The following is a 27,237-nucleotide window of genomic DNA, read 5'->3' on the forward strand; positions in this document are numbered from 1 at the left end:
AGCCACAGGGAGGAGGGAGCAAGCTTGTTTTCTGCTTCCTTGGAGACTAGGACGCGGAACAATGGCTTCAAACTACAAGAGAGGAGATTCCATCTGAACATTAGGAAGAACTTCCTGACTGTGAGAGCCGTTCAGCAGTGGAACTCTCTGCCCCGGAGTGTGGTGGAGGCTCCTTCTTTGGAAGCTTTTAAGCAGAGGCTGGATGGCCATTTGTCAGGGGTGATTTGAATGCAATATTCCTGCTTCTTGGCAGGGGGTTGGACTGGATGGCCCATGAGGTCTCTTCCAACTCTATGATTCTATGATTCTATGATTCTATTTTATTGTCTATATAATTCTTTTAGCAATATCATTCCTTTATTGTCCTATCCATCCTGTTTACCTTTGATTAACAATAACTTTTACAGTGAGAATGAAATTATTAAGAGATCTAATGAATTATAAATTTACACATACATTCATATAAATATAGATTTCCTTAATTTTGAAATTACAACCTTTCATACTGATGTTGAGTGATTTCAGCTACCACTAAATCAATGGTCTCCGAACCCAGTGTGTTACGCAGTCAGAAGGTTGAATGAGACACAAACAGGTGTGAAGACAAAAGCAGAGTCTTTCATCTCAATGGCCAAAAAGGATATCAGTAAAGTTAGTGCTCAAAGTACTGACATAAAGCATTGGAAAATACCAAAGTATTTGTTTACTTTGACAGCTATTCAAACTTCCCGTGTTGGCCTCTGATTGGCTGAAACCTAACCCAGTTGGATCCAGGTTCCCATTGGTTGGAAGCTCCACGAAGCAGCTTCCATGGTTGATCTCCCTCATGGAGAGAAATTCAAGGAGCTGTCATTTGTCAGTTTGAAGCCTGGATTCACTGAGAGATCTACCTCCAGAGAGGGATGTGAGAACCAGGAATGTGATGGGACAATGTGCAAAGGAGTCTGTGATTGACTCAATGGCCCGATCCTGGTAAACACAAAGGGAATGTCCAATAAAAGGCAATGAATATTTGCAGGTGATCAACAGTTCAATGGACTTAGTTTTGCCCACAACTGCACTGATTCCCAGCAGTGGATAGTTCAGATGGCATGAACGAAAGCCAGAAAACCTCTCAATGATAGCAGGGAGTTTCTCACTGAAATAGGTGTTTATCAATGGAAAAAGTTTTAATTCATAACTACAGGAGAGATTTTTATCAATGGGAGGGGGATGCTCCTGGAATGTATACATTAAGTGGCTGACGATAAGTCAGACCAAGTACACATGTCGAGTTAGGTAGCCTTCCAAAACTGATTTAACACTTGACGTATGGCAACCCTAAAGCAGCCTTATCCCGGGGTTTTCTTTGTGGGATTTGTTCAGGAGTCTGTGCCATTGGCTTCCTGTGAGGCTGAGAGAGAGAGACTGACCCAAGGCCACCCATGGGGTTTCCATTGCTAAGCAGAGGTTCAAATATTGGAGATGCAGCCTGCTTGGCTTTATCGGAATGGAAGGCAGTTTGCTAGCATTGGAAGACTGCCTGGAAACATATTTAATATAAATTTGTTAATAATAATTTATGGTTCATTATTTAGGGGTTCAATTTTCTCAATAACAAGTGGTGTAATGAAGCCAAGGTTTGTGTGATCAAAAACCCAGGTCTTATTGATTAGGAAGGACTAGAGCGGGGGTCCTCAAACTTTTTAAACAGAGGGCCAGGTCACAGTCCTTCAAACTGTTGGAGGGCCATATTATAATTTGAAAAAAACATGAATGAATTCCTATGCACACTGCACATATTATTTTTGTGGTGCAAAAAACAGTTTAGAACAATACAATAGTTAAAATGAAGAACAATTTTAACAAATATAAATGTATTAGTATTTCAGTGGGAAGTGTGGGTCTGCTTTTGACTGATGAGATAGGATTGTTGTTGTTGTGTATTTTCAAGTTGTTTCAGATTTAGTTTGACAATGAGCGAGGGACAGGGAAATGACCTTGGAGGGCCATATTTGGCCCCCGGGCTTTAGTTTGAGGATCCCTGGACTAGGGCATTGACTGTCACCCCTCTTGGACTCTCTTGTTCCCTTTCAATTTAGCTATAATTCCAAATGTTGATTGGAGGGCAAACAACTTTTCCTAGCAATAATATACTGCTATGAACTAACATATTACTTTCATAATGCAAAATGTTTGTGGTAGCTTTAGGAAAGGCCTATTCCTGTCAGAGGTGAATATTCCCAGAAATTGTTGTAGACCAACACAGCTACCCACATTTTTGGACGTTCCATTGCATTGTTGCTGTTCAGATTGCCTGCACTTCATGTTTTAATGTTATACAATTCTTGCTTCTAAAGCTCACATTGAATGTCTTACGTTTTGCAAAAGGCCCTTCAAATCTACTTCACCTGATTAACTGTACTGAAATGAGCCTCTATTCTGTGTTTGCTCAAGCTTGATCCTGAATAGAGGACCCTGTTCTCTACCTGGCTTTGCTGCAACCTCTCCCTCCCACCTCCCACTATAGCCCAATACAAAAGAGCCATTCAAGCCAGTGCAACCTGGACAGTGCCTGATAGAATTTTTGTTCTAGGCAGAAACAGAAAATGATCTTGTGCAATCAAATAACTTTTTAATGCTCACAAAGGGAGCCCCCGGTGGCGCAGTGGGTTAAACCCCTGTGCCAGCAGGACTGAAGACCGACAGGTCACAGGTTTGAATCCGGAGAGAGGCGGATGAGCTCCCTCTATCAGCTCCAGCTCCTCATGCGGGGACATGAGAGAAGCCTCCCACAAGGATGATAAAACACCAAATCATCCGGGCGTCCCCTGGGCAACGTCCTTGCAGACGGCCAATTCTCTCACACCAGAAGCGACTTGCAGTTTCTCAAGTCGCTCCTTACACGACCAAAAAAAAAATACTCACAAAATCCAATAGCTAATGTAGAAGTTCAAAGCTCTTGAGTTCTAATTTTGCAACTAATAAGTCACTCATATACACCACAACTTTATGTGGCCACTTACAAGCTCATGATATGGTGGTGGTGAAGACAGACTACCACAAGTTAAGGGAAAAATGAAGAGACGCTCTATATTTGTAGCAGAGCTGCATCTGTTTTTTAAACTACAGTGAGCCCTTCACATTCACTGGGATTAGTAGCACAAGAGCCTCACAAAAGTAGAAAAACAAGGAATTAAAAATGCTGGTGTGAGAGAATTGGTCATCTGCAGAGACATTTCCCAGGGGACACCTGAATGTATAACCATCCAGTGGGAGGCTTCTCTCATGTCCCTGCATGGGAAGCTGAAGCTGACAGATGGGAGCTCACCCATCTTCTGGATTTGAACCATGAACCTTCAGGTCAGCAGTTCAGACGTCACAAGTGTTTAACCCATTGCACCACCATGGCTCTGCTCCAGACAGTGAAGGTAGAGGTCCTCTTGTATTTACCAATGTAAAAGAAATCCTAATCTGGAGTTATATTTAATATTTTAACACAGAGATGCATTTCATCATTTGACTCCTGATGCAGTCTGGAATGTGATGTCCTAGACAGGTTTATGATCTCAAAAAATGAGGCCTGTTTGCAACTATCCACAGTTGTATGATCAAATATTTATTCAGGATGCATCAACAATAAACCATGTGCTTTAAAATATGCAAATATAAAAAGCTCCTGCAGTGGGGGGGGGGGGGGGGGTTCACACCTGAAATATACAGGACACAGAAGGGAGAAGGAGAAGGATTTGGAACAATGAGAAAATGTGGATATTCCAGAAACTGTAAACTTTCAAAGAAGGTTGTTAAGCTTTTAAATTTACATATGGAAAAAAAACTATAGGAATCCTTTCTTACACCACATCAAGTGTGTATGTGCACGTGCATGCAAAATCACATAGAGATATCAAGCATGTTGGCATCTGTGAGTGAAGATCCAGAGAAGAACTTTATTGTGCAATTGCTTTATCCTAAATTTCCCAGGAGTTCCAACTTGTAACTTTTCTGTTTTCTCATCCCATTGTTTCTTCTGTCTCCTCTCAGAAGAAAATCAAGCATGAATTAAATGATCTTCTGTTTCTTTTTAGCTGTCAATAATGGAAAGAAGCGATCTGCTGTTTCTATATCCATGTCCAATGCCTATGTTTGTTTGATTTTCATAATGTATTAGCTCCCAGTACTGAATCACCCTTTTATCTTCCTGAATATTATGAGATTGTCAAATCAGTGCAGGCTGTGAAACAGAAAGGAAAGAGGACAAATTTAACGTATATAGACTGTGACTCATTAATCGGAATTTGGATTCGTTACTTATATATATGAATTATAGCATTTCATTATGTTTCATTCCTGTGCACAGAGAATAAGCACCCCCACTGTTGTTGGTGATGGTGCCTTCAAATCATTTTTGACTTATAGCAACTCTAAAGCAACCTTATCCCTTGTTTTTCTTTGTGGGGTTTGTTCAGGAGTCTGTGCCATTGGCTTCCTGTGAGGCTGAGAGAGAGTGACTGGCTCAAGGCCACCCACATGGTTTCCGTGGCTAAGCAGGGGTCCAAACACTGGTCCTATTCAAAGCACTACACTATGCTGGCTCCATCTTTTTTTAAAAAGAAATGGCTGTTGTATATGTGTGTTGCCCTATACATTTCCTGTATATAAAACTAACATTAGTCCTACCCAGAATAGATACATTGAGATTGAATTAGATTCAACTAGTTATGACTAACAAATCCCATCCATTCCAGTATAGGATTTAAACCAAAATACTATGAGAATTATTGTAGCAGGAAGCAAGGCCAGGCAAGGCATTCTATTCTACTCAGCAATTTTAGACCTGGAGATTGGCTGTTGTGTCACCAAGTTGTAGTATGCATTGTGTGGTAGTCAAAGTATATGTCTGGCCTACATCCTTTGGAATATTGGTATTTGTAGTTTTGGGAGGCCCTTAGCTTTCCTACTAAAGAGCTTAAGTTTGTTTTCCTAAATTCCATAAGAGGGAGCCATGACAGTTAAAATGGTATCCAACCATCATTAGGGTAATTACCCCTGGTTAGTACTTGGATACTGAGCCATGATGGTGCAATGGGTAAAACCCTTGTGCTGGTTGAACTGTTGAACTGAAGGTCGGTGGTTCGAATCCATGAGACAGGGTGAGCTCCCATCTGTCAGCTCCAGATTCCCATGCAGGGACATGAGAGAAGCCTCCCACAGGATGCTAACACGTTTGGACGTCCCCTGGGCAACGTCCTTGCAGACGGCCAATTCTCTCACCCCAGAAGCAACTTGTCTTGGGTCTCTTCTGATACAATAAAAAAGTCCTTGGGTGGGAGGCCAGCAATAAATGCCAGGCGATTTTTGCCATTGCTTCTTAAATCATGAGTCCTAACCCCAAATGGGGTCTCTTTCGCTCATTGTTGGGGTCCTGAAAAATTTGGAAACAGCCAAAGTTTTCTGAATGTCACCTAGTGGCTATTTTAAACATTTACACAAATCTGTTGTGCAGCGTTTGCATTTTATGCTTATTATATTTACCTATATATCCAGGGTCATGAAAAAAATGTCTTGGGTCAAAAGAGGTCCCGTACAGAAAAGTTTAAGAAGCTCTGCTTTGACTACATTTCAGAAGAAGGAATTGGCAAAACCACCTGCGTATGAAACCTCTATAGAATTCATGAGGTTGCCATAAATTAGCACCTAACTAGAAAGCACAGGCACACATACAGTGCACATAGATGCCAGTTAAGGTAGGCAAAGATCTTTTTATTCAGACAGACTTCTTCTTTTAACTATTTGGGACAGAAGGATGTTTAATAGATGTGCTATATCTTTCACTAAGGTTTTAGCTGTTTTGTTTTATAATGTAAGTTGCTTTGGGTTCCATTAAATTAATAAATCAAACACCTCCAACACTGCAGCATGCACATAGACAATGGGCAGTTATTTATGTATTTAAGGCATTTAAGTTATAGCATCTTCCCCTGAGGTGATGAACTATTGTGGGGGCTGCCCAGCAAAGATCTTGGAAGAGTTACTATGTATGGAGAAGAGTATTTAGTCATATAGTCTTCAAATTGAGAGAAGAATGGTATAGGTCAGTTGGTATGCCTAGTTTAAAGTTAGCTTTCAAAATGATCCACTTACCTGTACAAAGACAGGATAGGTTCCACACAATATACTTTTTAGCTCAGCAATTACTTTCAGAAAACAGATCAGTATTTGGAGACCACTAAGAGCTATCAAGATAGAAAACAAAATGATGTTCCACTCTACTACGTAAGTAGGTTCAGAGCATTGAGACCAGAACGATTGGTCCACGAGGTAGCTATAAGAGAAACAACAGCATAAAGGAATTGGAACAATATTGTTATCACAAAGGTGTCAAACTTAGCAGACAAGGAAAGGATCAAGAACTTTACTTTCCATTCTGAATTATCAGCACCACAATTATATCCCTTCTTCTTAGCTTCTGCCCCAGCAAAGCTACGGTACTTTTGTGTATTGTTGAAGGCTTTCACGGCCAGAATCACTGGGATGTTATCTGGTTTCTGGACTGTTTGGTCATGTTCTAGCAGCATTTTCTGCTGATGTTTTGCCTGCATCTATGGCTAGCATCTTCAAATGCAGCTAGAACATGGCCATACAGTCTGGAAACCACACAACATCCCAAAACTATTTCTGTAATAGGAGCAGGAAGGGTCAGGCATCTTTTTATTTGTTTGACTGTGTCTTTGGCCTCTTGAACCATCCAAGATGTCTGTCTATAATGTGTTTCCCCACTCTCTCTTCAAACATGTCTCCTGGGAGGAGATTTAATGCTCACCAGCAATGTTACCCTACTCATTACCATCCTGGAGGTACTTTCTAAAGAAGAGTGAGGAACATTTCCCCCACAATAGTTTTTCCACTGGTGATAAATTATTTCCCTAGAATCAGGGATATCTTCACAGCAATTTTGCTTGAATCTCAAAACTTTATTCCCTACCACCACTTCACAAATAAATGTTATGGAGCATGGGAAACATGGGAAGATGTGTATAAATGCAGGAACAGTATATAGGCAAGGGTCTAGGACTGGGTCTTGTGTGTTTCAGAATCACCCAGTTGAGGAAGGAATGAAAAGGAATGAAAGGACAAGTAAGCAAGTCAAGGAAACAATGCTATGCTAGGATAAGACCTTCTTTCTACCTGCAATGATTTAGTGTTCCAAAAATAGAGGAGAAAGGACTAGTAGAAATGAGCAGCTACACACATGTAAGCTCATACTTGGCAAGGGATTTGACAGGGACAGTCATGGTTACATCTTCTGCCATCCCACTTTTTCAGTTGCTTTCAAAATGTTTCATTTTCTATCTTGTCCTCCCACTACCCTCCTTTGTTCTTGTGTTACTTCAGTTGCTGCAAACTGAATTCAAAGTACTCAAGTAAGTTGAACTCAACACATCAGAGAGGAGAGGAAAGAATCTTCCCCTTCCCTGTGGACTCAGGCAAAAGCAAACTTCTGCCACCTCTTCTAACATCAGTTCTAAGATGTGAAATGTTGGAGAGCATGTGCGCTGCCATGTGTTTTACAAAGGTCAAGGCTAAATGGGGATTTGCCACATCATGTAAAGGCACATGAAGATGGAGTTTTAAGGCTCAGGGAAGTCTTAATATGTCTGTTGCTTTGAATTTGACACCAGGAAATCAGGCTGTCACACAGAGCCATATTCTTCATGAAGATCAATGTAACAAGTTGTTTGTAGTGATAGTACTTGATCTTACCGGCCTGCCGTGTCCTTGAAGGCATATTCCCAGCCAGCCAAAGTTCTGCAGTATGGCCCTTGAACTAAGCCCAGAGTAGATATTATCAGACTGTATCCAGAAAATGCAATCCCTAGCAGGGCAAGTACAACTGAAATGAAACGCTGTGTTAAAGAGAGCACAATGTTATATTTATAAGGATGCACATCATCCTCTTCTGTCAGAAGTATATATTTCCACAACATAAAAGCATATCCTTAGCCTAACCAAACACTGGAAGTGACCAGTAAAATAGTCATAATATTTTGGAAAGTTGCAAATATGCCTTCAGTCCTGTATCAGGAGAAAGAATCAATGGTCTGAGTTGGGAATGTAGATTTATGTAGGCTTTAAAGGGGATAAGCAAGATACAAGGAGACTGGGAGTTCATTACTGGCATGGAAATTGTGTAACTGTATAGTTGCTTTGCATTTGACACCAGGAAGTCAGGCTGTCACAGAGAGCCATGTTCTTCATGGGGATCAATGTAACAAGAAGAGTATATAGGGGAGGGCTGTGAGGTTGCTGTGGACATTGCCTTAGAGAACTAACAAATACAGTATAGAGAGAATCCACACATTATTATAGTACTATGACTCCACTGTGTCTGTCCTGGTCACATCCTATGGAATTTTACGTTTGCTGTCTGAAGAGGGCCTAGAACTCTCTGAGTGAGAATTCTGAATTGTTGTTGTTGAGTGTCTTCAGGGTTATTTCTGGCTTATGGGGATTCTAAGGTGAAATTATCATGGGGTCTTCCTGGCAAGATTTGTTCAAAGTGGGTTTTCCATTGCCTTCCTATGAGGCTGAGAGTGTGTGACTTGCCCAATCTATTTCCAGGGTGCTAATCCAACACCCAAATCACTACACCATGCTAGAGCCACATAGAATTCTACATATCCTTCCCAAAAGTGCAAATCCCATAATTTCATAGGAGAAAACAATAACAGTTAAAATATGCCGTGTGAAATATTCCTTCATTTCAAGCCACTATAGAGCCACAATACTAGGTGACATTGGTATTGTCACTGTCTCTGAAAATGATTTGCTTCATAAGGTTGTTGTGAGGATAAGGTAGGGTGAGAGATGGACCTGTATACATGTCTCCTTGAGCTTGTAAAAAGAAAGGCAGGGTACAAATAAATACAGTGCCCCATCTGTATTAGCTGGACTTTGGTTCCAGAACCCTGCATGATACCAACATCCATGGATTCTCAAGTCCCATTATATATAACAGTGTAGTAAAATGTGTCCCTGAGAAAATTTATGAGAAAATCAATGTTTTCTGTTGGGGTTTTAAAAATATTTAAAAGCAGTGAATGATGGAATCAATGGATGCAGAATCTGTGGATACAGAGATACAACTATAAAACAAATTGTTTATTTAAAGCATAGATATAGACTATATGGGTATCATTTTGATGCTTCCTTCCTCAGACTGATTCACTTCCAAAGACTGTGAGTCATCCAGAGCTTTTTTGCATCATTCCCAAGCCAGCCAATTGTAATCCAAAAGACAGCTTTTCCAAGCTTTGAACTCACCCAATAGCCATGAAAGCCCAAAACAGGAAGGAGATGCCAAGGTATCTAGGTTGATAACATTTTAAAACAAAGGAATGGGGGAAAGGAAAGGTTAAGTGGTGTGTAGCTAGCAATTCCTGATTTTGTTTTCCTCTACACGCAGCAGAGAAGAGAGGCAAAAACAGAAACCAAACAGAAACAGCCGAGGCTACAGGAGTCAGAGAAGAGAGGTTTTGGAACAAGAGCATCAGTTAAGAAGTGACATACTCACCCTGTATGTTCTAGTGCAGCTCTCATTTTGGCAGCATTTATGAAAGGTGTCTTGATCCAGAATTATTAAAAGAACTGCTAACACAAGCATCTGGAACAGAAGGAATGGGTATAACTGAGTTTACTTTTGGTAAACTATTATTGTCTCCTGTCTGTCTCTGAAATTTTGGTCATTCTGATTGGATAATGCCATACGTATTGAAATTAACACTTTCAGCATTACTAGTTCAACTTCATGATGAGTGTAAATATTGGCTATATATGGTAACTACTTGTTCTTACTTGTCCACATCAGTGAAAATGCTGGAAAACAAAGGAATTATCTAAATTCACAAGATAGACTAGTCTGTTATGGAGTTAATCACTTGAGAGTTTTGGGAATTCAGATTGAGCCTCGCTTTTCAAGAATTTTGAATACCCCAAAATCCAAAACTGTCCATATGAGTGAATGAAATAGTGACCCCTTTGCTCTCTGGTGGATCAGTATACCCAAATTTTGTTTGATGCACAGAATGATTTAAACAATTTTGTATAAAAGTGCCTATTGGTCATATGTATAACATATATATGAAATATCAATCATGTTCAGACGGAGCCCATCTCCAAGCTATCTGATTAAGAGATATTGAATGGTGGAATGTTTGCTATTTTTCACCTTTGGAAGCCACCCTGAGTCCCTTCAGGGAGAGAGGGCAGGTTAAAAATAAAGTTTATTATTATTCATTATTATATATGCATGCATTCTAAAATTTTAAAAATCTGAAATATGGAACATTTCTGGTCCTAAGCATTTTGGAAAAGGGATACTCAGCCCTTACTGCCTGTAATTAGCAAAATTACTCTTGGCTCTCTTCTGCATTGCAAGGCAAAATTAAAAAGTCAAGATGCAGTTATCAGAGCTGCAATTAATGAACCCCAGAAGACACACTTACCATTATTCCAGAGAAACAGATCCCTTCAAAATACCACACATAGTTGGTGAGGTTGTTACTGGAGGCATATAGAGATTTGCCATCAGGAAAATATAGCAGGATATTTATAACAATGCTCCAAAGTGCAAGAGGTATTAACAAGCAACTCAAACAGCCACCACACTGTTGCACGCCCATATCCAAAAGTCAGAGAAAGTGCCTTTTGTTCCTCCAAGTTATCCTACGTTACTTGCTTTCTTATTTCAATGAAGTCATTTTGCGTCCACAATAAATTGGTTTCATGGATATGGTTCTTGTCAAACAAGTCCAGTGCCTAGCAAGTGAAGACTTGCTGTTCAGAGAACAATAGGCAAATGCCACTATCCTGAAAAGGAAGGGTGCGGGTTCCTTTAAGGAACTTTGTTTCCTTAGACTCTAAAGTGAATTCTCCGCTTGCTCAGAGACCTCAAATTGTCTTCAGAAGACAGCATTTCTTTGAAATGAAAGCAAAACAACAGAGGAATGGGTTGTATGATTTGACTCTGCCTACTTTTTGCCTTTCTTACAATCAAGCATTTCATTCAGTTTGTGTTTCTTTTATAGGTGCTCATCCAAGCTTTGGTTCAGAGTTTGCACTTGTCCTGAAACCATGCCTAGTGGCTTAATGTGTGGTATCTGGATGGAATATAGCATATCGGAAGCCAGATCTAAATATCTCTTTGAATGGATGCACTCTGGCAAACACATAGCTGGAGGTAGTTCCAAGTTTTTAAACATCTGGAGTTCTTAGAGGTGATATTTGCATCCCATTGTCTTCCCCTTGATATGTCCTAGACTGGGGCTATTAGGGAGACGGCACCTTTTCAGAATGCCCTGAGTCTGTTCACACTCTATGAAGTGTGGCTTTTGCACCCTTTGTTGTTGTTGTTTATTTGTTCAGTCACTTCTGACTCTTCGTGACCTCATGGACCTGCCCATTCCAGAGCTCCCTGTCAGCCCTCACCACCCCCAGCTCCTTCAGAGTCAAGCCAGTCACTTCAAGGATACCATCCATCCACCTTGCCCTTGGTCAGCCCCTCTTCCTTTTTCCTTTCTTTTCTCACAGCATCATTGTCTTCTCTAAGCTTTCTTGTCTTCTCATTATGTGGCCAAAGTACTTCATCTTTGCCTCTAATATCCTTCCCTTCAATGAGCAGTCGGGCTTTATTTCTTGAAGTATGGACTGGTTGGATCTTCTTGCGGTCCAAGGCACACTCAGAATTTTCCTCCAGCACCACAGTTCAAAAGTGTCTATCGTCCTTCACTCAGCCTTCCTTATGGTCCAGCTCTCACATCCATAGGTTACTATGGAAAATACAATTGCTTTGACTATGGGGATCTTCGTTGCCAGTGTGATGTCTCTACTCTTCACTATCTTATCAAGATTGGTCATTGCTCTCCTCCCAAGAAGTAAACGTCTTCTGATTTCCTGGCTGCAGTCTGTGTCTGCAGTAATCTTTGCACCTAGAAATACAAAGTCTAGCTGCCTCCACGTTTTCTCCCTCTGTTTCCCAATTATCAGTCAGTCTTGTTGAGTCCCCCTAGGAGTGAGAAAAGCGGTATAGAAATACTGTAAATAAAATAAATAATCTTGGTTTTTGTTTTTTTATGTTTAACTGCAACCCAGCTTTTGCACTTTCTTCTTTCACCTTGGTTATAAGGCTCCTAAGCTCCTCCTTGCTTTCGGCCATCAAAGTGGTATCATCTGCGTATCTAAGGTTGTAAATGTTTTTTTCCAGTGATTTTAACTCCAACCTTGGATTACTCAAGCCCCACACATCGCATGATATGTTCTGCATACAAGTTGAATAGGTCGAGTGAGAGTATACAACCCTGCCATACTCCTTTCCCAATCTTGAACCAGTCTGTTGTTCCATGGTCTGTTCTTATTGTTCCTACTTGGTTGTTGTACAGATTCCTCAGAAGACAGACAAGGTGATTTGGTATCTCCATACCACCAAGAACTCGCCACAATTTATTATGATCCACACAGTCAAAGACTTCTGACCCTAGAGCATGGAAAACGTATTTTTGTGAACTAAAGCTTGCACTAACTTTTCCAGTACAATATTTTTTAATATGTGATGCCTCACATCCTACTCAGGGAAAAGTAATGAAGTGGCATGTAGAATTACTTTTATTTGGTACTGTGTGCATTACCTGATCAATCTTGGTTTCTGATTTTAGGCTGCATATAGCTGTATATGGCTAGGTTGTGACAAGGCAATATATAGAGGTCTTTGCTAGTGATGTCAATTTATGCTGATCCTTTGAATGAGAAATCTCCTAGTCAGGCTGCCATCAACATTTCAGCTCAGGTCTTACAGACTATTTGTATCTATGCCAGTGGTCCCCACCTTTTTCTGACCATGGACCACTTGAACAGGAGCCACTCGCCAACATTAATACCAAAAGGGTTACGAATCAGTTTTTGGTCAACTTTAGATTTGGTTATTTATTTATTTGCTGTATTTGTATACTGCCCTTCTCAGCCCTTAGGCGACTCATGTATTTGGGATGCTGATTCAGAAAATTGCATTGGATAGACCACATCAGCTATAGTTTCTGATACAGAACATATGTAATTCAGTAGTTGCTGCCTGCTTGCCCATAGAAAACCATATTTAATAATCTAAAGCTCATGTGGTGGTAGTAATCTTTTGTGGGTAGTCAGCCTCCCCCCCCCCCCCATATCCCTGTTGCCTTGGCACTATAAGAGGGTTTTGTGAGACGAGTTGCTCTCATTGCCGCATGATCTTGAGGCAATGATTAAGGTGAGGCTCTGGGCCATAGAATCATAGAGTTGGAAGAGACCTTGTGGGTCATCCAGTCCAACCCCCTGCCAAGAAGCAGGAATATTTTTGTTCTTCCATTCCACTGGTAGTCCATGGACCACAAGTTGGGAACCACTGATCTATGCACTTATAATGTAGTCTTCCTCTTTGCCCTAATTTGCCTAATTTGCCCTCTTTGCCTGCCATACATTATTTATATTTCAAATGAGTCACGTCTTCTCATGATATGTCCAAAGCATGGCAGTTTCGATTCAAAATATATGTTTGCAGATAAAGTCGCCCAGATACGTCTCGAGCTCGACTCCAATTCCATCGCAGTACCAGGAGAGGTGACGGAGGCACCTGCTTGTCCAATTTTGTGGGATTCTTTTAGGCTTGTTCTTCCTGAAACCGTGGAGGAGATTATTGGGGCTGTGAGAGCGACCACCTCATCTCTAGACCCATGCCCATCTTGGCTCATTAAATCAGCCAGAGGGGGGTTGCTTGATTGGTTTGTACTGATTGTCAACGCATCGCTGGAGCAAGGAATTTTTCCATCCAATTTGAAGCAGGCCGTGGTCCGTCCACTTATCAAAAAAGCTTCCCTTGACTCCACGGTGCTGAATAACTACAGGCCGATCTCCAACCTCCCCTTTTTGGGTAAGGTGCTGGAGAGGGTGGTCGCCTCTCAGCTTCAGGGTTTCCTGGACGATACCAACTACCTAGATCAGTCACAGTCTGGTTTCAGGCCTGGTCGTGGCACCGAGACAGCCTTGGTCGCCTTGGTGGATGACCTCCGCAGAGAGCTGGACAGGGGGAGTGTGACCCTGCTGGTTCTCTTGGACATCTCAGCGGCTTTCGATACCATCGATCATGGTATCCTTCTGGGTCGTCTCTCCGGGATGGGCCTTGGGGGCACGGTTCTGTCGTGGCTCCAGTCCTTCCTGGAGGGACGAACTCAGATGGTGAAGCTGGGAGACGCCTGCTCTGACCCCTGGCCTTTGACCTGTGGGGTCCCGCAAGGCTCTATTCTGTCGCCCATGCTTTTTAACATCTACATGAAACCGCTGGGAGAGGTCATCCGGAGTTTTGGAGTTGGGTGCCATCTCTACGCGGATGACACACAACTCTACTACTCTTTTCCACCTAACTCCAAGGAGGCTTCTCGGGTCCTAGACGAGTGCCTGGCCGCTGTGTCGATCTGGATGAGGAAGAACAAGCTGAAGATCAATCCCGATAAGACAGAGGTCCTCCTGGTCGATCGCAAACCAGATCGGGGTATAGGGTGGTCACCTGTGTTGGACGGGGTTACACTCCCCCTGAAGCCACAGGTCCGCAGTTTGGGTGTCCTCTTGGATTCTTCGCTTACACTTGAGGCCCAGGTGTTGGCGGTATCCGGGAGGGCCTTTGCACAACTGAGACTTGTGCGCCAGCTGCGACCGTACCTCGTGAAGGCGGATCTGGCCGGGGTGGTCCACGCCTTGGTCACCTCTAGAATGGATTACTGCAATGCGCTCTACGTGGGGCTGCCCTTGAAGACGGCTCGGAAACTACAATTGGTCCAGCGGGCAGCAGCCAGGATGCTAACTGGAGCTCATTATCAAGAGAGGTCAACCCTCTTGTTCAAGGAGCTCCACTGGCTGCCATTTATTTTCCGAGCCCAATTCAAGGTGCAGGTGCTCACCTACAAAGCCCTGAACGGTTTGGGACCACCCTACCTGCGTGACCGCATCACCATCTACGAACCCACACGCTCGCTCCGGTCATCTGGGGAGGCCCTGCTCGTGATCCCACCCACGTCGCAAGCGCGCTTGGTGGGGACACGTGACAGGGCCTTCTCTGTGGCGGCCCCCCGACTTTGGAACGCTCTCCCAAAAGAGCTCAGACAAGCCCCCACTCTAGCCGTCTTCAGAAGGAACCTAAAAACTTGGCTGTTCCGTTGTGCCTTCCCAGACTAGGAATCCCCACCCAAGCCCTAGTAGCACCTTAGCATAACAAATTGTCACTGCACATCGCACTTTTAACCCTACGTGCCTCCTGCCATTCAGCACTTTTAACCCTTGTACCCCAGTGCGCCGGCCGAACCAGTTTTTAATAATGTCCTGATGTACTGTCTTTGTTGTTATTCTGCTTATTGCTTGATTTGCTTAGTATTGTGGTGTTATATTATTTTGCTTATTGTTTGATTTGCCTTGTTGTTGTGATGTTATACTTTCTACTGTATTGTGTTGAGGCTTCGGCCTGTGTAAGCCGCATCGAGTCCTCTGGGAGATGCTAGCGGGGTACAAATAAAGTTAATAATAATAATAATAAAATATATCATCCATTTGCAATGAGATTTTTCTTAGTCTGAAAAAAGGGGAAGTGAAATTTATTATCATTTCAGGAGACAGCACACTGTTTTTTTGTGCTACTTTTCTGTGATTTCCAATTAAAGTGCCTTCAGCTAGAAATTATCATAAACTTCACATGTCAAGAGAGAAATGCCAGTTACTCAACTATATCTGAGTGTTGCAATAAAGGTACAATACAGCACATTCCTGTAAGTTACAATTTTTCTAGCGTCCTTTGCTTACCGAAAGGGGTGAGTCACCTACCACCTAACTGAAATCAGGTCTAATCAAACTCCAGCTGTTTGGATAATGTCAATTATCAATTAAATATTGAATTGCACTCAGATTAGGAAGGACCAAAAAGAACTGAACCGGAAGTGAAAACATCTCTAAGTGCAAATAAAGAATGCAAGAATAAAATGAATTAATTAATTATTCTGACTGGAGTCCCTCTCTGGAAGAAAAATGATAGAAAAATGAAATGAATGATTTATTTATTCGTTCGTTCGTTCATTCATTCATTTCATTTATGCCACTTTCCTTCCTGTGGGGGGGCCCAGGCAATTGTCTAAGAAGGTTAATTAAAAGCCTTAACAATTCAAAAAAGCCACATATTAAACACCATATAAATATTTTAACAATATGGAAAAGTTAAATAAAACTCATCTCAATAAGAAGCTTCATGGCTTACAACCTGTTTAAACAAAAAGGAGAGCTGACAAGAGGCCATCTGAACCTCTTGCAGAAGGAAGAGAGGGACTTCCACTGAGGAGATTCTCCCTCATGTTCTCACCAAGAAAGCTTGGGATGGCAGCAGGAGTAAGAGAAATCATTCCCCTGTAGATCTTGAAAGTCTGGCATATTCATACAGGGAGAAGCAATCTTTCAGTTAAGCTGGACCTATAACATATAGAGTTTTATAGGTTTTAACCAGCAGTTTAATTTGTTCCTAGATTGTGCCAAGCAGTCACCAGTGAAGGGGGTTAAATAGTCCCTATGGATAGTCCTGGTTAGAATTCTGGCAGCAGCATTTTGGACCTCCTGAAGTTTCCAAATACTTTCCAAAGAGAGTACCATTTAGGATGTGTTAAGGTAGTCCAAATGGGGTGTAATCAAGGCATTTGTCACTATGGCCCAATTTGATATCTCACAAGAACAATCACAGCAGGTGCACCAGTTTTAGCTGTGCAAATGCACTACTGGCCACTGCTGAAACCTAGACATTCAGGTACAGAGTTGAGTCCAGGGGAAAACTCAAGCTGCCAGCCTTACACAGCCACATACTAGGGATGTACAATCCATTAAAAATGGTTCAAAAGTCATTACAAAACTGGGGGGCGCTGGCATTTCATTTCTAAAGTGTTTCTAAAGTATAATTAGTGAAAATTTTGTTACTATAGTGAGAGTTGCTGCTAAGTTATAAACATTCCCATTCATTAAAATGCAGAGTTCCTATGGGAACATAGGATATTGAGTTTTACTTACTAAAACCTGTACTGCATACAACCTTTGCGATATCTCTGAAATGCGCAATTGCTACACATCTTGAGTTAGACCAGTGTCTTACTGGGTACAAGGCATGGAAATGTTTATGAAAGATTTCAAGGGAAAAAAAACAGAAGAGACAACATGCAGCTCTTGGGAATCCTTTTATTGATTTTAATTCTTATCTTCATCCATTCCAAACCCATTTTCTTTCCTCTGTCACTTGTTTTCTTCATTTTTTTCCTGCCACCCACTTTGCCTTTCTGGATTTTTCTTACAGTATGTGTTCAAACAAAATAAAGAAAAGTTAAACGTGTTATTGTTGAAGGCTTTTATGGTCAGAATCACTGGGTTGCTGTGAGTTTTCCAGGCTGCATGGCCATGTTCCAGAAATATTTTATCCTGACGGTTTACCCACATCTTGGCAGGCATCCTCAGAAGTTGTGAGGTCTGTTAGAAACCAATTGTAACATTCACACTTGCTTTAAACAAACAATAGTTCTTTTTCCCACCCTGGAAATTCCACAGACGGATGCTACATTTCAACATAGATTTTGCAGCATTGGGAAAGGGCTATAATAACTGAAATATTACAATGTTTCTACTGTTTACATTGAGAATATGCCAAGGGAGAAATGCTGGAGATGTATAAAATCATACATAATGTGGAGAAAGTAGATGGAGGAAGCCCTTTCATAATGCAAGAACCTAGGGTCATTTAGTGATTCTGAATGGTGAGATATTTGGAGCAATGAAATGATCTATTTTTTTATTTGAAGCACCATCAGGCTGTGGCTTTTCCTACTATTTTTGTAATTGTGTGCCCTCAAGTCATTTCTGACATGGTGACCCTAAGAAGAACCTATTGCAGGGTTTTCTAGGGCTGAGAGTGTGTGACTTGCGCTGGGTCACCCAGCAAATGTCCATGGCAAAGTGTGGAATCAAACCTTGGTGTCCTAAAGTGTAATCCAACACTCAATCCACTACACTATGTGGGCTCTAATTTCCTACCATACAAATGGGCATGGCTTTACAAGAGAGTTAACAATATTATCAGTGGTTATCGCTAATGATGGTTATCAAAGACAATTATGTATCCTATACTAGTTGCTGGGTCACCACACGTATAAAGGTGCTTGTTTGCTCCTGGCAAGTTTATGGGATTTCCATAGGAATCTGCTGGCCAATGAGTGAACAAAATATTCGACCAGGGGTCTTTTGTCTGACCCAGGAAGGCACCTGACGGCTCCTGATATAAATAAAATTATATATGAAAATATACAATTAAAATTATCTGAAAAGCTATAGGAAACTGTATAATAATAATATGCTACCAGATTACTCATCGGCATCTCTACTGAGAGGTATATTCAGCTTAAGTTCAACAGGGCTTACTCCCAAATGAGTATAGAATTATGATATAAATTATTCACAAACCTCATACATGAAGCACAAGGCAGTTCAAGTTCAAATATGTAAGAAAATTTAAAGGGAAACTTGTAGAAGTACTTTTATAAAAACTCAGTTTCTCCTATCTTTTAAAAATTGGTATTTAGGAACAATGTATGTAATATAAATGATGGCCTCTTAATAATTAACAGTTATAGACCACATAAAACAAATCATAAACATGACTTTGTCAAGTCAGCTCAAAAACATAGGCATAATTACAGTGCTGCATAAGATCGATGTAACTCATTTTCAAGTCCTAGTAGTCTAGCAAGGGCATCTCTGTAAAAGAAAGCAAAAAAACAAAACAAAAAAAAAACACTTAATAAATAGAACTATTCCATAGGTTAATCAATTTGCTCAGTTTGCCTATTTCCAGATTTATTTCAATTCATCATATCCTGTTTTAGACAGAGCTTGATACAAAACAGTAACACAGCTCACAGAATCCTGAGCTGGTGACCTTTGACTATTTATTTTATTTTATTTATCGTGTCATCAGCAACCATACCATTGTATGGTATAACAGAAATTGACTGAAGGATCCCTTTTTTATTTCTTTTTAATATCAGTGATGCAATCGAAACATGTATAAACAGGCATAGGGAGCTTCTTCTCCAATTAGAATTAATGATATTTCCCATTAGGCCTATTTTCCATCATTGAATTGGGAAAAAAAGTTTGGAAAAGAATATGATGGAACTGAATCCTATTTCACATCTCACAACTCTTATTTTATTGTTGCGTTCTCCTAGGTAGGAATACCTAGAACTTAACTGTAATTTGCATGTTTGTTATATAAATATTCAGAATAGCAAAAAAAAAATCTGCTTGGTTACTGCTAGAATATGGCAGTATATGAAAACTTTCACAAATTTTACTTTAGACTTCGCCCATATGTTCCTCTGGAGAAGTACTAGTCATTTGATTTGTGTTTTTGTTCCGTTCTGTTCACTTGGATGGCACAGAATGGGAAGCCCCCTCCTGGAATGAAAATAAACTCAATATGAAAGGCAAGCAGGAGCGGGTTCTGGCTCCAAGTCTGCTTTTTGGATCGATTGCCATGTGCGTAGACCCAAAGCGCCCGGGCCTTCCAGTGCCTGCAGCTGAGCACTGAGTAAACAGCGCTGCTTACTTGGCGCTTGGGTGTAGGCCCTTGCAAGCCCAGGCACTTTGAGCCTATGCACCAAGCCTGCCAGGGCCTGCACCCGAGTGCTGAGTAAGCAGTACTCCTTACTTGGTGCTCGGCTGTGGGCCCTAGCAGTGGGCCCCGCTTTGGGACTACGGTTTGGGTTGCAGACCAAGGCCACCGGCAGTAATCGATCTTCAGCTCCAGCCTTCATCTCCCCAGATTATGGTGAGGTAAGCCCCATCCAAAAGGGTGCACTGGGTAGGGGAGGCTGGGTGGGACCTCCCCCCTCCAATAATGGGCCAAAAAAAACAAACAAATCTTTTGGCACCCAAAAGCCAAAAACAAATACCTGCCCTCCCAATTTCAGATGGCTCATTAGAAACAGATCAAGGGCTCCAAAGAAAGCCAGGACACAAAACATATCAAAGTTTACTCCGAATGCACATGACTAGTAATTATCACTGTATTCAAAGGGGCACACTGCCAAGTAAATGTCCATAGGATTGCAGCATGCACCATATCTTCTACTGCAGAGGTGGGAATCTATACTTTTCAATTGTCTTGATTTCTCTTGATTAATACTCCCATTGTCCCACTATTTCTCAGTTTTTTTATTTCTTTTTGCACTTTCCCCTTTGTCCTTAGCTTACTTCAATTGTGGCAAAATGAATTCAAATATATCAGGGGGAGAGAAGAAAGGAGGGAGCAGAATTTTGCTCTTCCAAGTAGACTCCAACTAGAAGCTACACGTCAGCCTCTGAAGCTGTTTAACTGGCCCTTTAATCATCCAGTTTCTCTGAGTCACACTTTTTCTGGCCGAAGTAAGGAGTGGAATGCCTCTCTAGTAAGCCTTTAGAAGTGGCAGTTCAACTTTAAACAGGTTCTTACATTTAAAATAGCATTTTTTCAAAGCCATGAATGGATTTCTGTGGTTCCCCCAGGAGGCAGGGGGCGCTTTTTAGCTGACTGTCTTCAACGGTAGAAAATTGCCCCTTGGACCTATCATAGTGGCCTATCTCTGGTCTAAAGGTTGAAAGTGAAATGTCTAGTAGAAAAATGCTTCTGTTAAAGCTATACATAGCAGCAAAAAGTGAGATCATTTGAAAAGTGAAGAAAAATTACTTTGTTGTAAATTAATGGCCGAATGGATAATCTCTCTCACACCTACATACATCTGTTGGCGATCTGTTGGTCTTCAGTCCTGCCGGCACAGGGGTTTAACCCACTGCACCACCGGGGGCTCCAGCTTTGTGGGTATTCCATGTGGACAAAACCTGTAATCTCCCAGCAGTGGCCATGCTGGTTTAGAGATTTCTTGGGTTATAGTCAAAACTGGTTACATGTTCAAGTTCTACCCCCGTGTGTTCACAAATTCTGGACTTTGGTGCCCAGAATCCCTGACCATTGGCCAAAGGAGCTGAGGCTTCTAGAAACAAGTCCAAAACACCTGAAGGTCTAGAGACTGGGAGTCACCAAAACCAACCCATATCTTATGTCTGATTCTTCTGGGTGTTTTTTCTAATGGGCAACCAATAAATACAGAAAGGTACAAGCTTTATATGTGCTTCCTAAACATTAGATTCCACATGACACAGACATAATAGCCATACTTTCTGTTTATGAAGCATCATGGGCAGTTTTGTTGTGGCATTGAATAACCCCCAGAATACTCTTTGGAGAACCTTTTAAATCCACTTACCTCTTTGTCACCACCTTGACACACAGCCCATGCACCTCCTATACAACCATTTATTATTTGAAGGGTACAGAGAGTTAATTCAATTCCACTCAGGACAAGCAGGACAGAGGAAAAGCCAGTGTGCCAGTCAGTGATATACTTTGGCTGTTCGCAGTGACATGAGTCAGAGTGTTCAAACTGGATCCTGTAGAGATCAATTACAAATGTTCACTTAAAACTTACAGGGTGGGGTGGAAATGGCACACAGAGATCAGCAAAAGCATTTGTTACTGTTCCGGTTGTACATTTCCTTTGAGGATGTATGCCTCCCTATCTCTGTGCTGGACTAAACATACAGAGCTCCCTTATAATCATGGGTAGGCAAGCAGAAACAAAGAGCATACCATTAAATTATGAAACTGATTTCCAGAGTGTAAAATGATGGCCATCAACCTGGAGAGCTTGAAAAACTGAGAATGATATACAGGCTTTAATAGATCCAATGTTTTCTCCACTACCAAATTCAGTATGCTATTGTGTATCAGTTGCTGGAGAAGACAATACTGTAGTAGTCATGCCCTCCTGGAATGCTTCTGAGAGGTAACTGGTTGCTTCCTGTGTGACAGTATGCCTTGCTAATGTTAAGTGATTATGATCTCCACATAACATAGCTGTTCTTCTCTATACTAAGGCTATTTGCACCAACAGACAATTCACCGATGGCACATTGCTAACTTGCATTGGTCAAGGATAACTTAATGTCTTCCAGATGTTTTGGTATGGAAGTCCCATAATCCTGGACATATCACCCACCTGATAGAAGTAGATAGATGTAGTAGAATAAATGTATGGAGCATACAAGGTTGTCTACCCTATATGTCCCCATCTCATTTCCCCTTTTCATTTGGAAGTATTATTTAACTACAAGGTAGTAAGCCACAGAAGAGCTACATACCCTTCTTTATCAGCAGGAGGGTGATGGCACCTGGCCTTATCTGTTGAATAACAGTAGGGTTCATGGGCTAAAGTTAGAGCTGAAATGATGAAACAGTATCCAGCACCAAGAATTCCAATACAGGCAACCAAGATTGATGCCAGCATCTGCAATATGAAAATAAAGCATGGAATTGTTATCCTCTTCTGAGTACTTGTTTGGACCTCAACTTTAAATAATGAGTGAAGAGAAGTGTTCACTTACTGCACAGTTTTGCCTATGGATCTCATATGGACAGCATCCACGAAATTGTTCATGTTGTAATCGAATAAACACAAGTGCTGGGATCATAATCTAGTTTAAAAAATAAATCTCAATGATTAATTGCTTGTATTTCTACAACATGGGCTTGTATCAATAACTGTGTTATGATGTGACTTATCTTAGTTCTGCAACCCATTCTAAATGATTTCTGGTCAGCTCGTTGAATAACAAAGATCTAGGTTTAAGAGCTAGTCCCAATTAGGATAGACCTACTGAGTCTATAGAATGTATATAAATGTTGATTTTACTAAGTTCTCATTTATTCAATAGGTCCAACTCTAATTGAGACTAGTAGTTGGAGTGAGACCAACTTTTTCATAGAGCCTGCCATATAGGACACCATCAACTGGATGATCAGAGGATCTGATTGGATATCAGTAACTAGATGATCAGCCAGTTAGACATAGTGCACACACACATTTCCCCACTGATGAAAACATGCAAGTCACGCCACCATGTACCATACCCAGAAGCACAAAGCAGAAGCAGCATAAAAAGATGTAATAATAACCATCAGAAATACAAACAACATGAACATCAGTGTGTAGAACATCTACTAAAAGCTAGTAGATCACAAGCAACATTCACTTTAGGTTAACTTAGTGGTTCCCAACCTGTGGGTCCCCAGATGTTTTGGCCTTCAACTCCCAGAAATCCTAACAGCTGGTAAACTTGAGAACCACTGGGTTAATCTATTATGCATGTAGGATATGAAATTATTATTTTAAAAACAAATGTGTTTATGTTTCTTTTTTACAGTCTTATTTGATGTTGTTGCACATTAATAGAAAAGGGAGCTTGTTCTGTTACTCATGCTACTTCAAATTTAATTTCAAGGAATCATGTACATTTTAACAACATGGCAAAAATGGTGTGGAAATGACTCCATCAGGTTTGTAAGCATTTTTTTTCTCTGAAAGCTTATTTTGCTTTTATGAGGACCAATTAAGACTCACTTTCAAGAACACAATCAATTGGCATAAGAGGCAACCTTTCTGTTGAAACCAAACAAGTATGGCATTTGTTCAATGCATGGAAATGTTATGAATACCACTTTGATTGCTATGGAAGAACAATCAAATACAATTGTTCAGATTTATTTCCAAAAGCAATATCAAGGAGGTTATAATTGAGTTTGTACATGTCACTGCAACTCAATGTCACAATTGGCAGTCAGCCTCTATTTCAGTAGCTGTGCTCTAGACTTGAGGAATTGGCTTTGAGTCATGGCCTCAAAATCCATGAATCTGAGTCAGCTGTGAGAGACACACAATTCAAAGTTGAAGGACTCTGACCCAAATTATTGTTTTGACTTTCAGAATCGTGCTTAGCTCATAGTCCTTCCAACAATTTGTTGTAGAATGACAACATCCATTAACTGAGCCCATCATGAAACCACTGAGAGTTGGAGAAGTCCTTGTTGATTTATTTCACATCATGTAAAGGTCTGTTGATAGACCCAGGGCTTGTCTACACCAGCCAAAATAATCTGGGTGCTAACCAGAGTATTTTACCTCAGATTCACCCTTTTGCATCACATTATTGGTAATAAAGCAACCTGATGTCATTTTGCTCTCTCTACAGTTTTTCACTCCAAATCTGAATTGGCACTACTTTGTTCTCTCTTTCCTGGGGACAATATCTTTTTAACTGCTATGGTTCCATGCTAATCACTGGACATACCATTTTAGGAAGAGGTATAGCGTTCTCAGTCACAGAGCTCTAGTGCCTCACCAAACTACAGTTCCAGGATCCCAACTGGAATCATAACACAATAATTGTTTAGTGTGAAAGGTACCTTGGTCATCATGCAATAGGAAGCCCAAAAGTGTAAATAAGAATTATATATAATGCTCAGGGTGATGGAAAGCCAGCCGTCTTCATTTCAGGTGCATATAATCAGATCTAATTTGCCAAATAATCACTGTTGAATGTATTTTTGTTGAATGTTTTTATATTGTGTAAATGCTATTTTAGATTGTAAGTCGATCGGAGCACCTTGGTGGAGAGCGGCTAATTAAGAAATAAAGTGAAGTGAAGTGATATAAAAGCTTTCATTTCCTTTTTCATTGTTGTAAATCCCCTCAACATTCTCTGTAGACCCTAGTTCCCTGGTCATGGAAACCCCCATTTACACAGGAGATATGTTCCAAGACATACAACATGGATACCTGAAAGCATGCATAACAGTGAACCCTACATTTTGACTATATTTGGGCAGGGAACATCATATGGAACCTCATCCCATGAAGAGGGGCAAGTGATGAAAAGTGGAGTGAACTGCCTTGTTTTGTTCTCTATCGTATAGGTTCTGTTCCTTTCCATATTCTTTAGGAATGGCAACCATCCCACGTCCTTTCCCTGCTTCCATTCATCTTTTGGCATTGGGAATCAGGTAGCACCCGACTCCAACGGAGCCCCACAGGCAACCACCAGAAGTGGCCTTATGTCATGTGATGGCCTTTGTGGGACTGGAGGAGTCCTAGAGAATCCCACAAACACTTCTGGGGGAAAATACTTTTGGAGCATATACAATCCATAAATAAGGGGCTTGCACTGTACTATATATTACTATTACAGCTGCAACAACTGTTCTTAGTGCAATTCTTTTAGTTAAAATTGTTTTCAGTGATGTTTGCTAGCTACTTTGACCATAGTTCTCCAGCAGGCTAGTCAGTGTTTTGCCACTTTCCTGAATTGTAGCAAAGAGCCTTGGTTAAAATTGTGCATGGTCAAGGAGACTAGGATCCCAAAAAGATGGATAAAATGGATTCTTCCCAAAGGTAGCCACCTTGGTCAACATGGAAAATCATTGTGAAATTCTAATGCAAAAAAGGCATTATGGGCACTTTCCTAACTTGAAACCTCTGGTTCCGTTGGTCCATGGTCCATTCTGCTACTCCTGCAAACACATGTGCATGCACGCGCACACACAACAGCCACTCAACTCAGATTATCCAGAGAAAGAAAGAGAAAAGAAAATTTATTGGTTACTCACCAAAATACCTCCTCCTATAATACCATGAAGGCAACCTACGTAATTGCCAAGATGGCCCTGTGACGTTTCACCATTGGGGAAATAAAGCAAAATGTTCATCACAATGCAGAGTATGGCTAAAACAAGCAGCTTGTAGCCCAAGTATCTGGCACACCACTCAAAAAACATGTTGCTTGCTGTTTTATAAAACTGCTGTCTGCAGAGTAGCTATGCTGAAAAGCAGCCAGCATATACCTATTCAAACAACAAAAAGGAGAGTGAGCTGTACTCATTCCTTCTTAAATACCCTGGTTTTCCTGAATACCTCAGTGATGAGTACCTGCTGGTATGGTTGTGACTTGTAAGAGCCAAAAGAAAGCATAGTGTCACTGCTCATTGGTAATCAAACAGTCAGAAAATTACTACAGCGGTCCAGCTCGCCTGAATTGTATCTTACCACCTACCATCACACATGTATAACAGGTTTGTAGACATGGTGGCAAGGGACGTTTTGGTACTTTTCTTGAAAAGTTGGAAGGGAATGAGAAAAGGTGGGGTGGGGTGGGGTGGGGTGGGGGACAAGATGTATAGATTTCCACAATATAAAGAATTTTATTTAATGAATTGTCAAAGTCTTTCATGGCCAGAATCACTGGGTTGCTTTGAGTTTTCCAGTCTGTATGGCCATGTTCCAGAAGCATTCTTTCCTGACATTTTGCCCACATCTATGGCAGGCATCCTCATAGGTTGTGAGATCTGTTGGAAACTAGACAAGTGGGTTTATATATCTGTGGAATGTCCAAGGTGGGAGAAAGAACTCTTGTCTGTTTGAGGCCGGTGTGAATGTTGCAATTGGCCACGTTGATTAGCATAGAATAGCCTTACAGCTTCAAAGGCTCGCTGCTTCCTGCATGGGGGAATCTTTTGTTGGGAGGTGTTAGCGGGCTCTGATTGTTTCCAGTCTGGAATTCCCCTGCTTTTTTAAGTCTTGTTCTTTATTTACTGTACTGATTTTAGAGTTTTTAAAATACTGGTAGCCAGATTTTGTTCATGGTTTCATGGTACCCTCCTTTGATATTGTCCACATGCTTGAAATCCACAAGCATTTTCCACACCAATTAAAAAAGGAAAAACCATTAATATAGCCTTTCCCTACACAATGACACTATTCTAATTCAAAAAACAAAAATTAAGTTTGACCCCCTTTTTCCTGAAAAAAAACTTAATAAAAGGCCCACTCTTTCTTGAAATTGATTAGAGATTTCTCTTTAATCAACATGGTAAGTTTGTCCATTTTTGCTAGGTCACACATCTTCGTAGGCCAATCTTCTTGCTTTGGGGTTGATTCTTTCCATCTTTGAGCATAGATTATTCTCACTGCCGTGGTCATATATAACATTCCACATTTCTCTTAAGTTGATCATCCAACATGCCTAGCAAATAGTGTTCAGATTTCATCTCTTCTAGAACCAGATATATTTGCACGCAGTATTTCTGGACCTTTTTACATGACCACCACATACGATAAAATGTACCAATATTTTCCCCACCATTCCAACAATCGCCAGAGCTATTTTCATACCAGCCACAAGGATTCTTAAAGGTGTTTTGTTCCACTTTGGAGAAAAGACATATATGGACCACTACAC

General features: G+C 41.0%; 2 protein-coding genes across 2 annotated transcripts; both read right to left on the reverse strand.

Moving 5' to 3' along the window:
* Positions 1-3,577: 3,577 nt before the first annotated feature.
* On the reverse strand, positions 3,578-10,923 carry TM4SF18 (transmembrane 4 L six family member 18). Its single transcript, XM_060767739.2, has 5 exons — positions 10,485-10,923; positions 9,554-9,643; positions 7,744-7,886; positions 6,124-6,304; positions 3,578-4,213 (listed from the first exon to the last, which is right to left on the reverse strand). Exons 1-5 carry the CDS (start codon positions 10,659-10,661, stop codon positions 4,199-4,201), a joined length of 606 nt encoding a protein of 201 aa, XP_060623722.2. The 5' UTR covers positions 10,662-10,923; the 3' UTR covers positions 3,578-4,198.
* A 7,887-nt stretch (positions 10,924-18,810) lies between these two features.
* Positions 18,811-25,777, reverse strand: LOC132769817 (transmembrane 4 L6 family member 1-like). The gene is made up of 5 exons (XM_060766750.2): positions 25,610-25,777; positions 22,552-22,641; positions 22,309-22,454; positions 21,375-21,558; positions 18,811-18,825 (listed from the first exon to the last, which is right to left on the reverse strand). The coding sequence occupies exons 1-5, from the start codon at positions 25,775-25,777 to the stop codon at positions 18,811-18,813; spliced, it is 603 nt and encodes a 200-aa protein (XP_060622733.1).
* Positions 25,778-27,237: the final 1,460 nt, after the last annotated feature.

Source organism: Anolis sagrei, chromosome 3 (genome assembly GCF_037176765.1).
Source record: "Anolis sagrei isolate rAnoSag1 chromosome 3, rAnoSag1.mat, whole genome shotgun sequence".
Taxonomy (NCBI): domain Eukaryota; kingdom Metazoa; phylum Chordata; class Lepidosauria; order Squamata; family Dactyloidae; genus Anolis; species Anolis sagrei.

Bases quoted from the DNA above. Each gene is read 5' to 3' on its own strand.
- TM4SF18 (XM_060767739.2), bottom strand. From the start codon at position 10,661: ATGGGCGTGCAACAGTGTGGTGGCTGTTTGAGTTGCTTGTTAATACCT. The intron at 9,644-10,484 runs GTAAGTGTGTCT...CTTCTGTTCCAG, and splicing joins TCTGTTTCTCTGGAATAATG to ATGCTTGTGTTAGCAGTTCT. The intron at 7,887-9,553 runs GTGAGTATGTCA...TCTTTAACACAG, and splicing joins GCTGCACTAGAACATACAGG to CGTTTCATTTCAGTTGTACT.
- LOC132769817 (XM_060766750.2), bottom strand. From the start codon at position 25,777: ATGTTTTTTGAGTGGTGTGCCAGATACTTGGGCTACAAGCTGCTTGTT. The intron at 22,455-22,551 runs GTAAGTGAACAC...TTCATATTGCAG, and splicing joins TCCATAGGCAAAACTGTGCA to ATGCTGGCATCAATCTTGGT. The intron at 21,559-22,308 runs GTATGTAGCTCT...TGATCTCTACAG, and splicing joins CCTCCTGCTGATAAAGAAGG to GATCCAGTTTGAACACTCTG.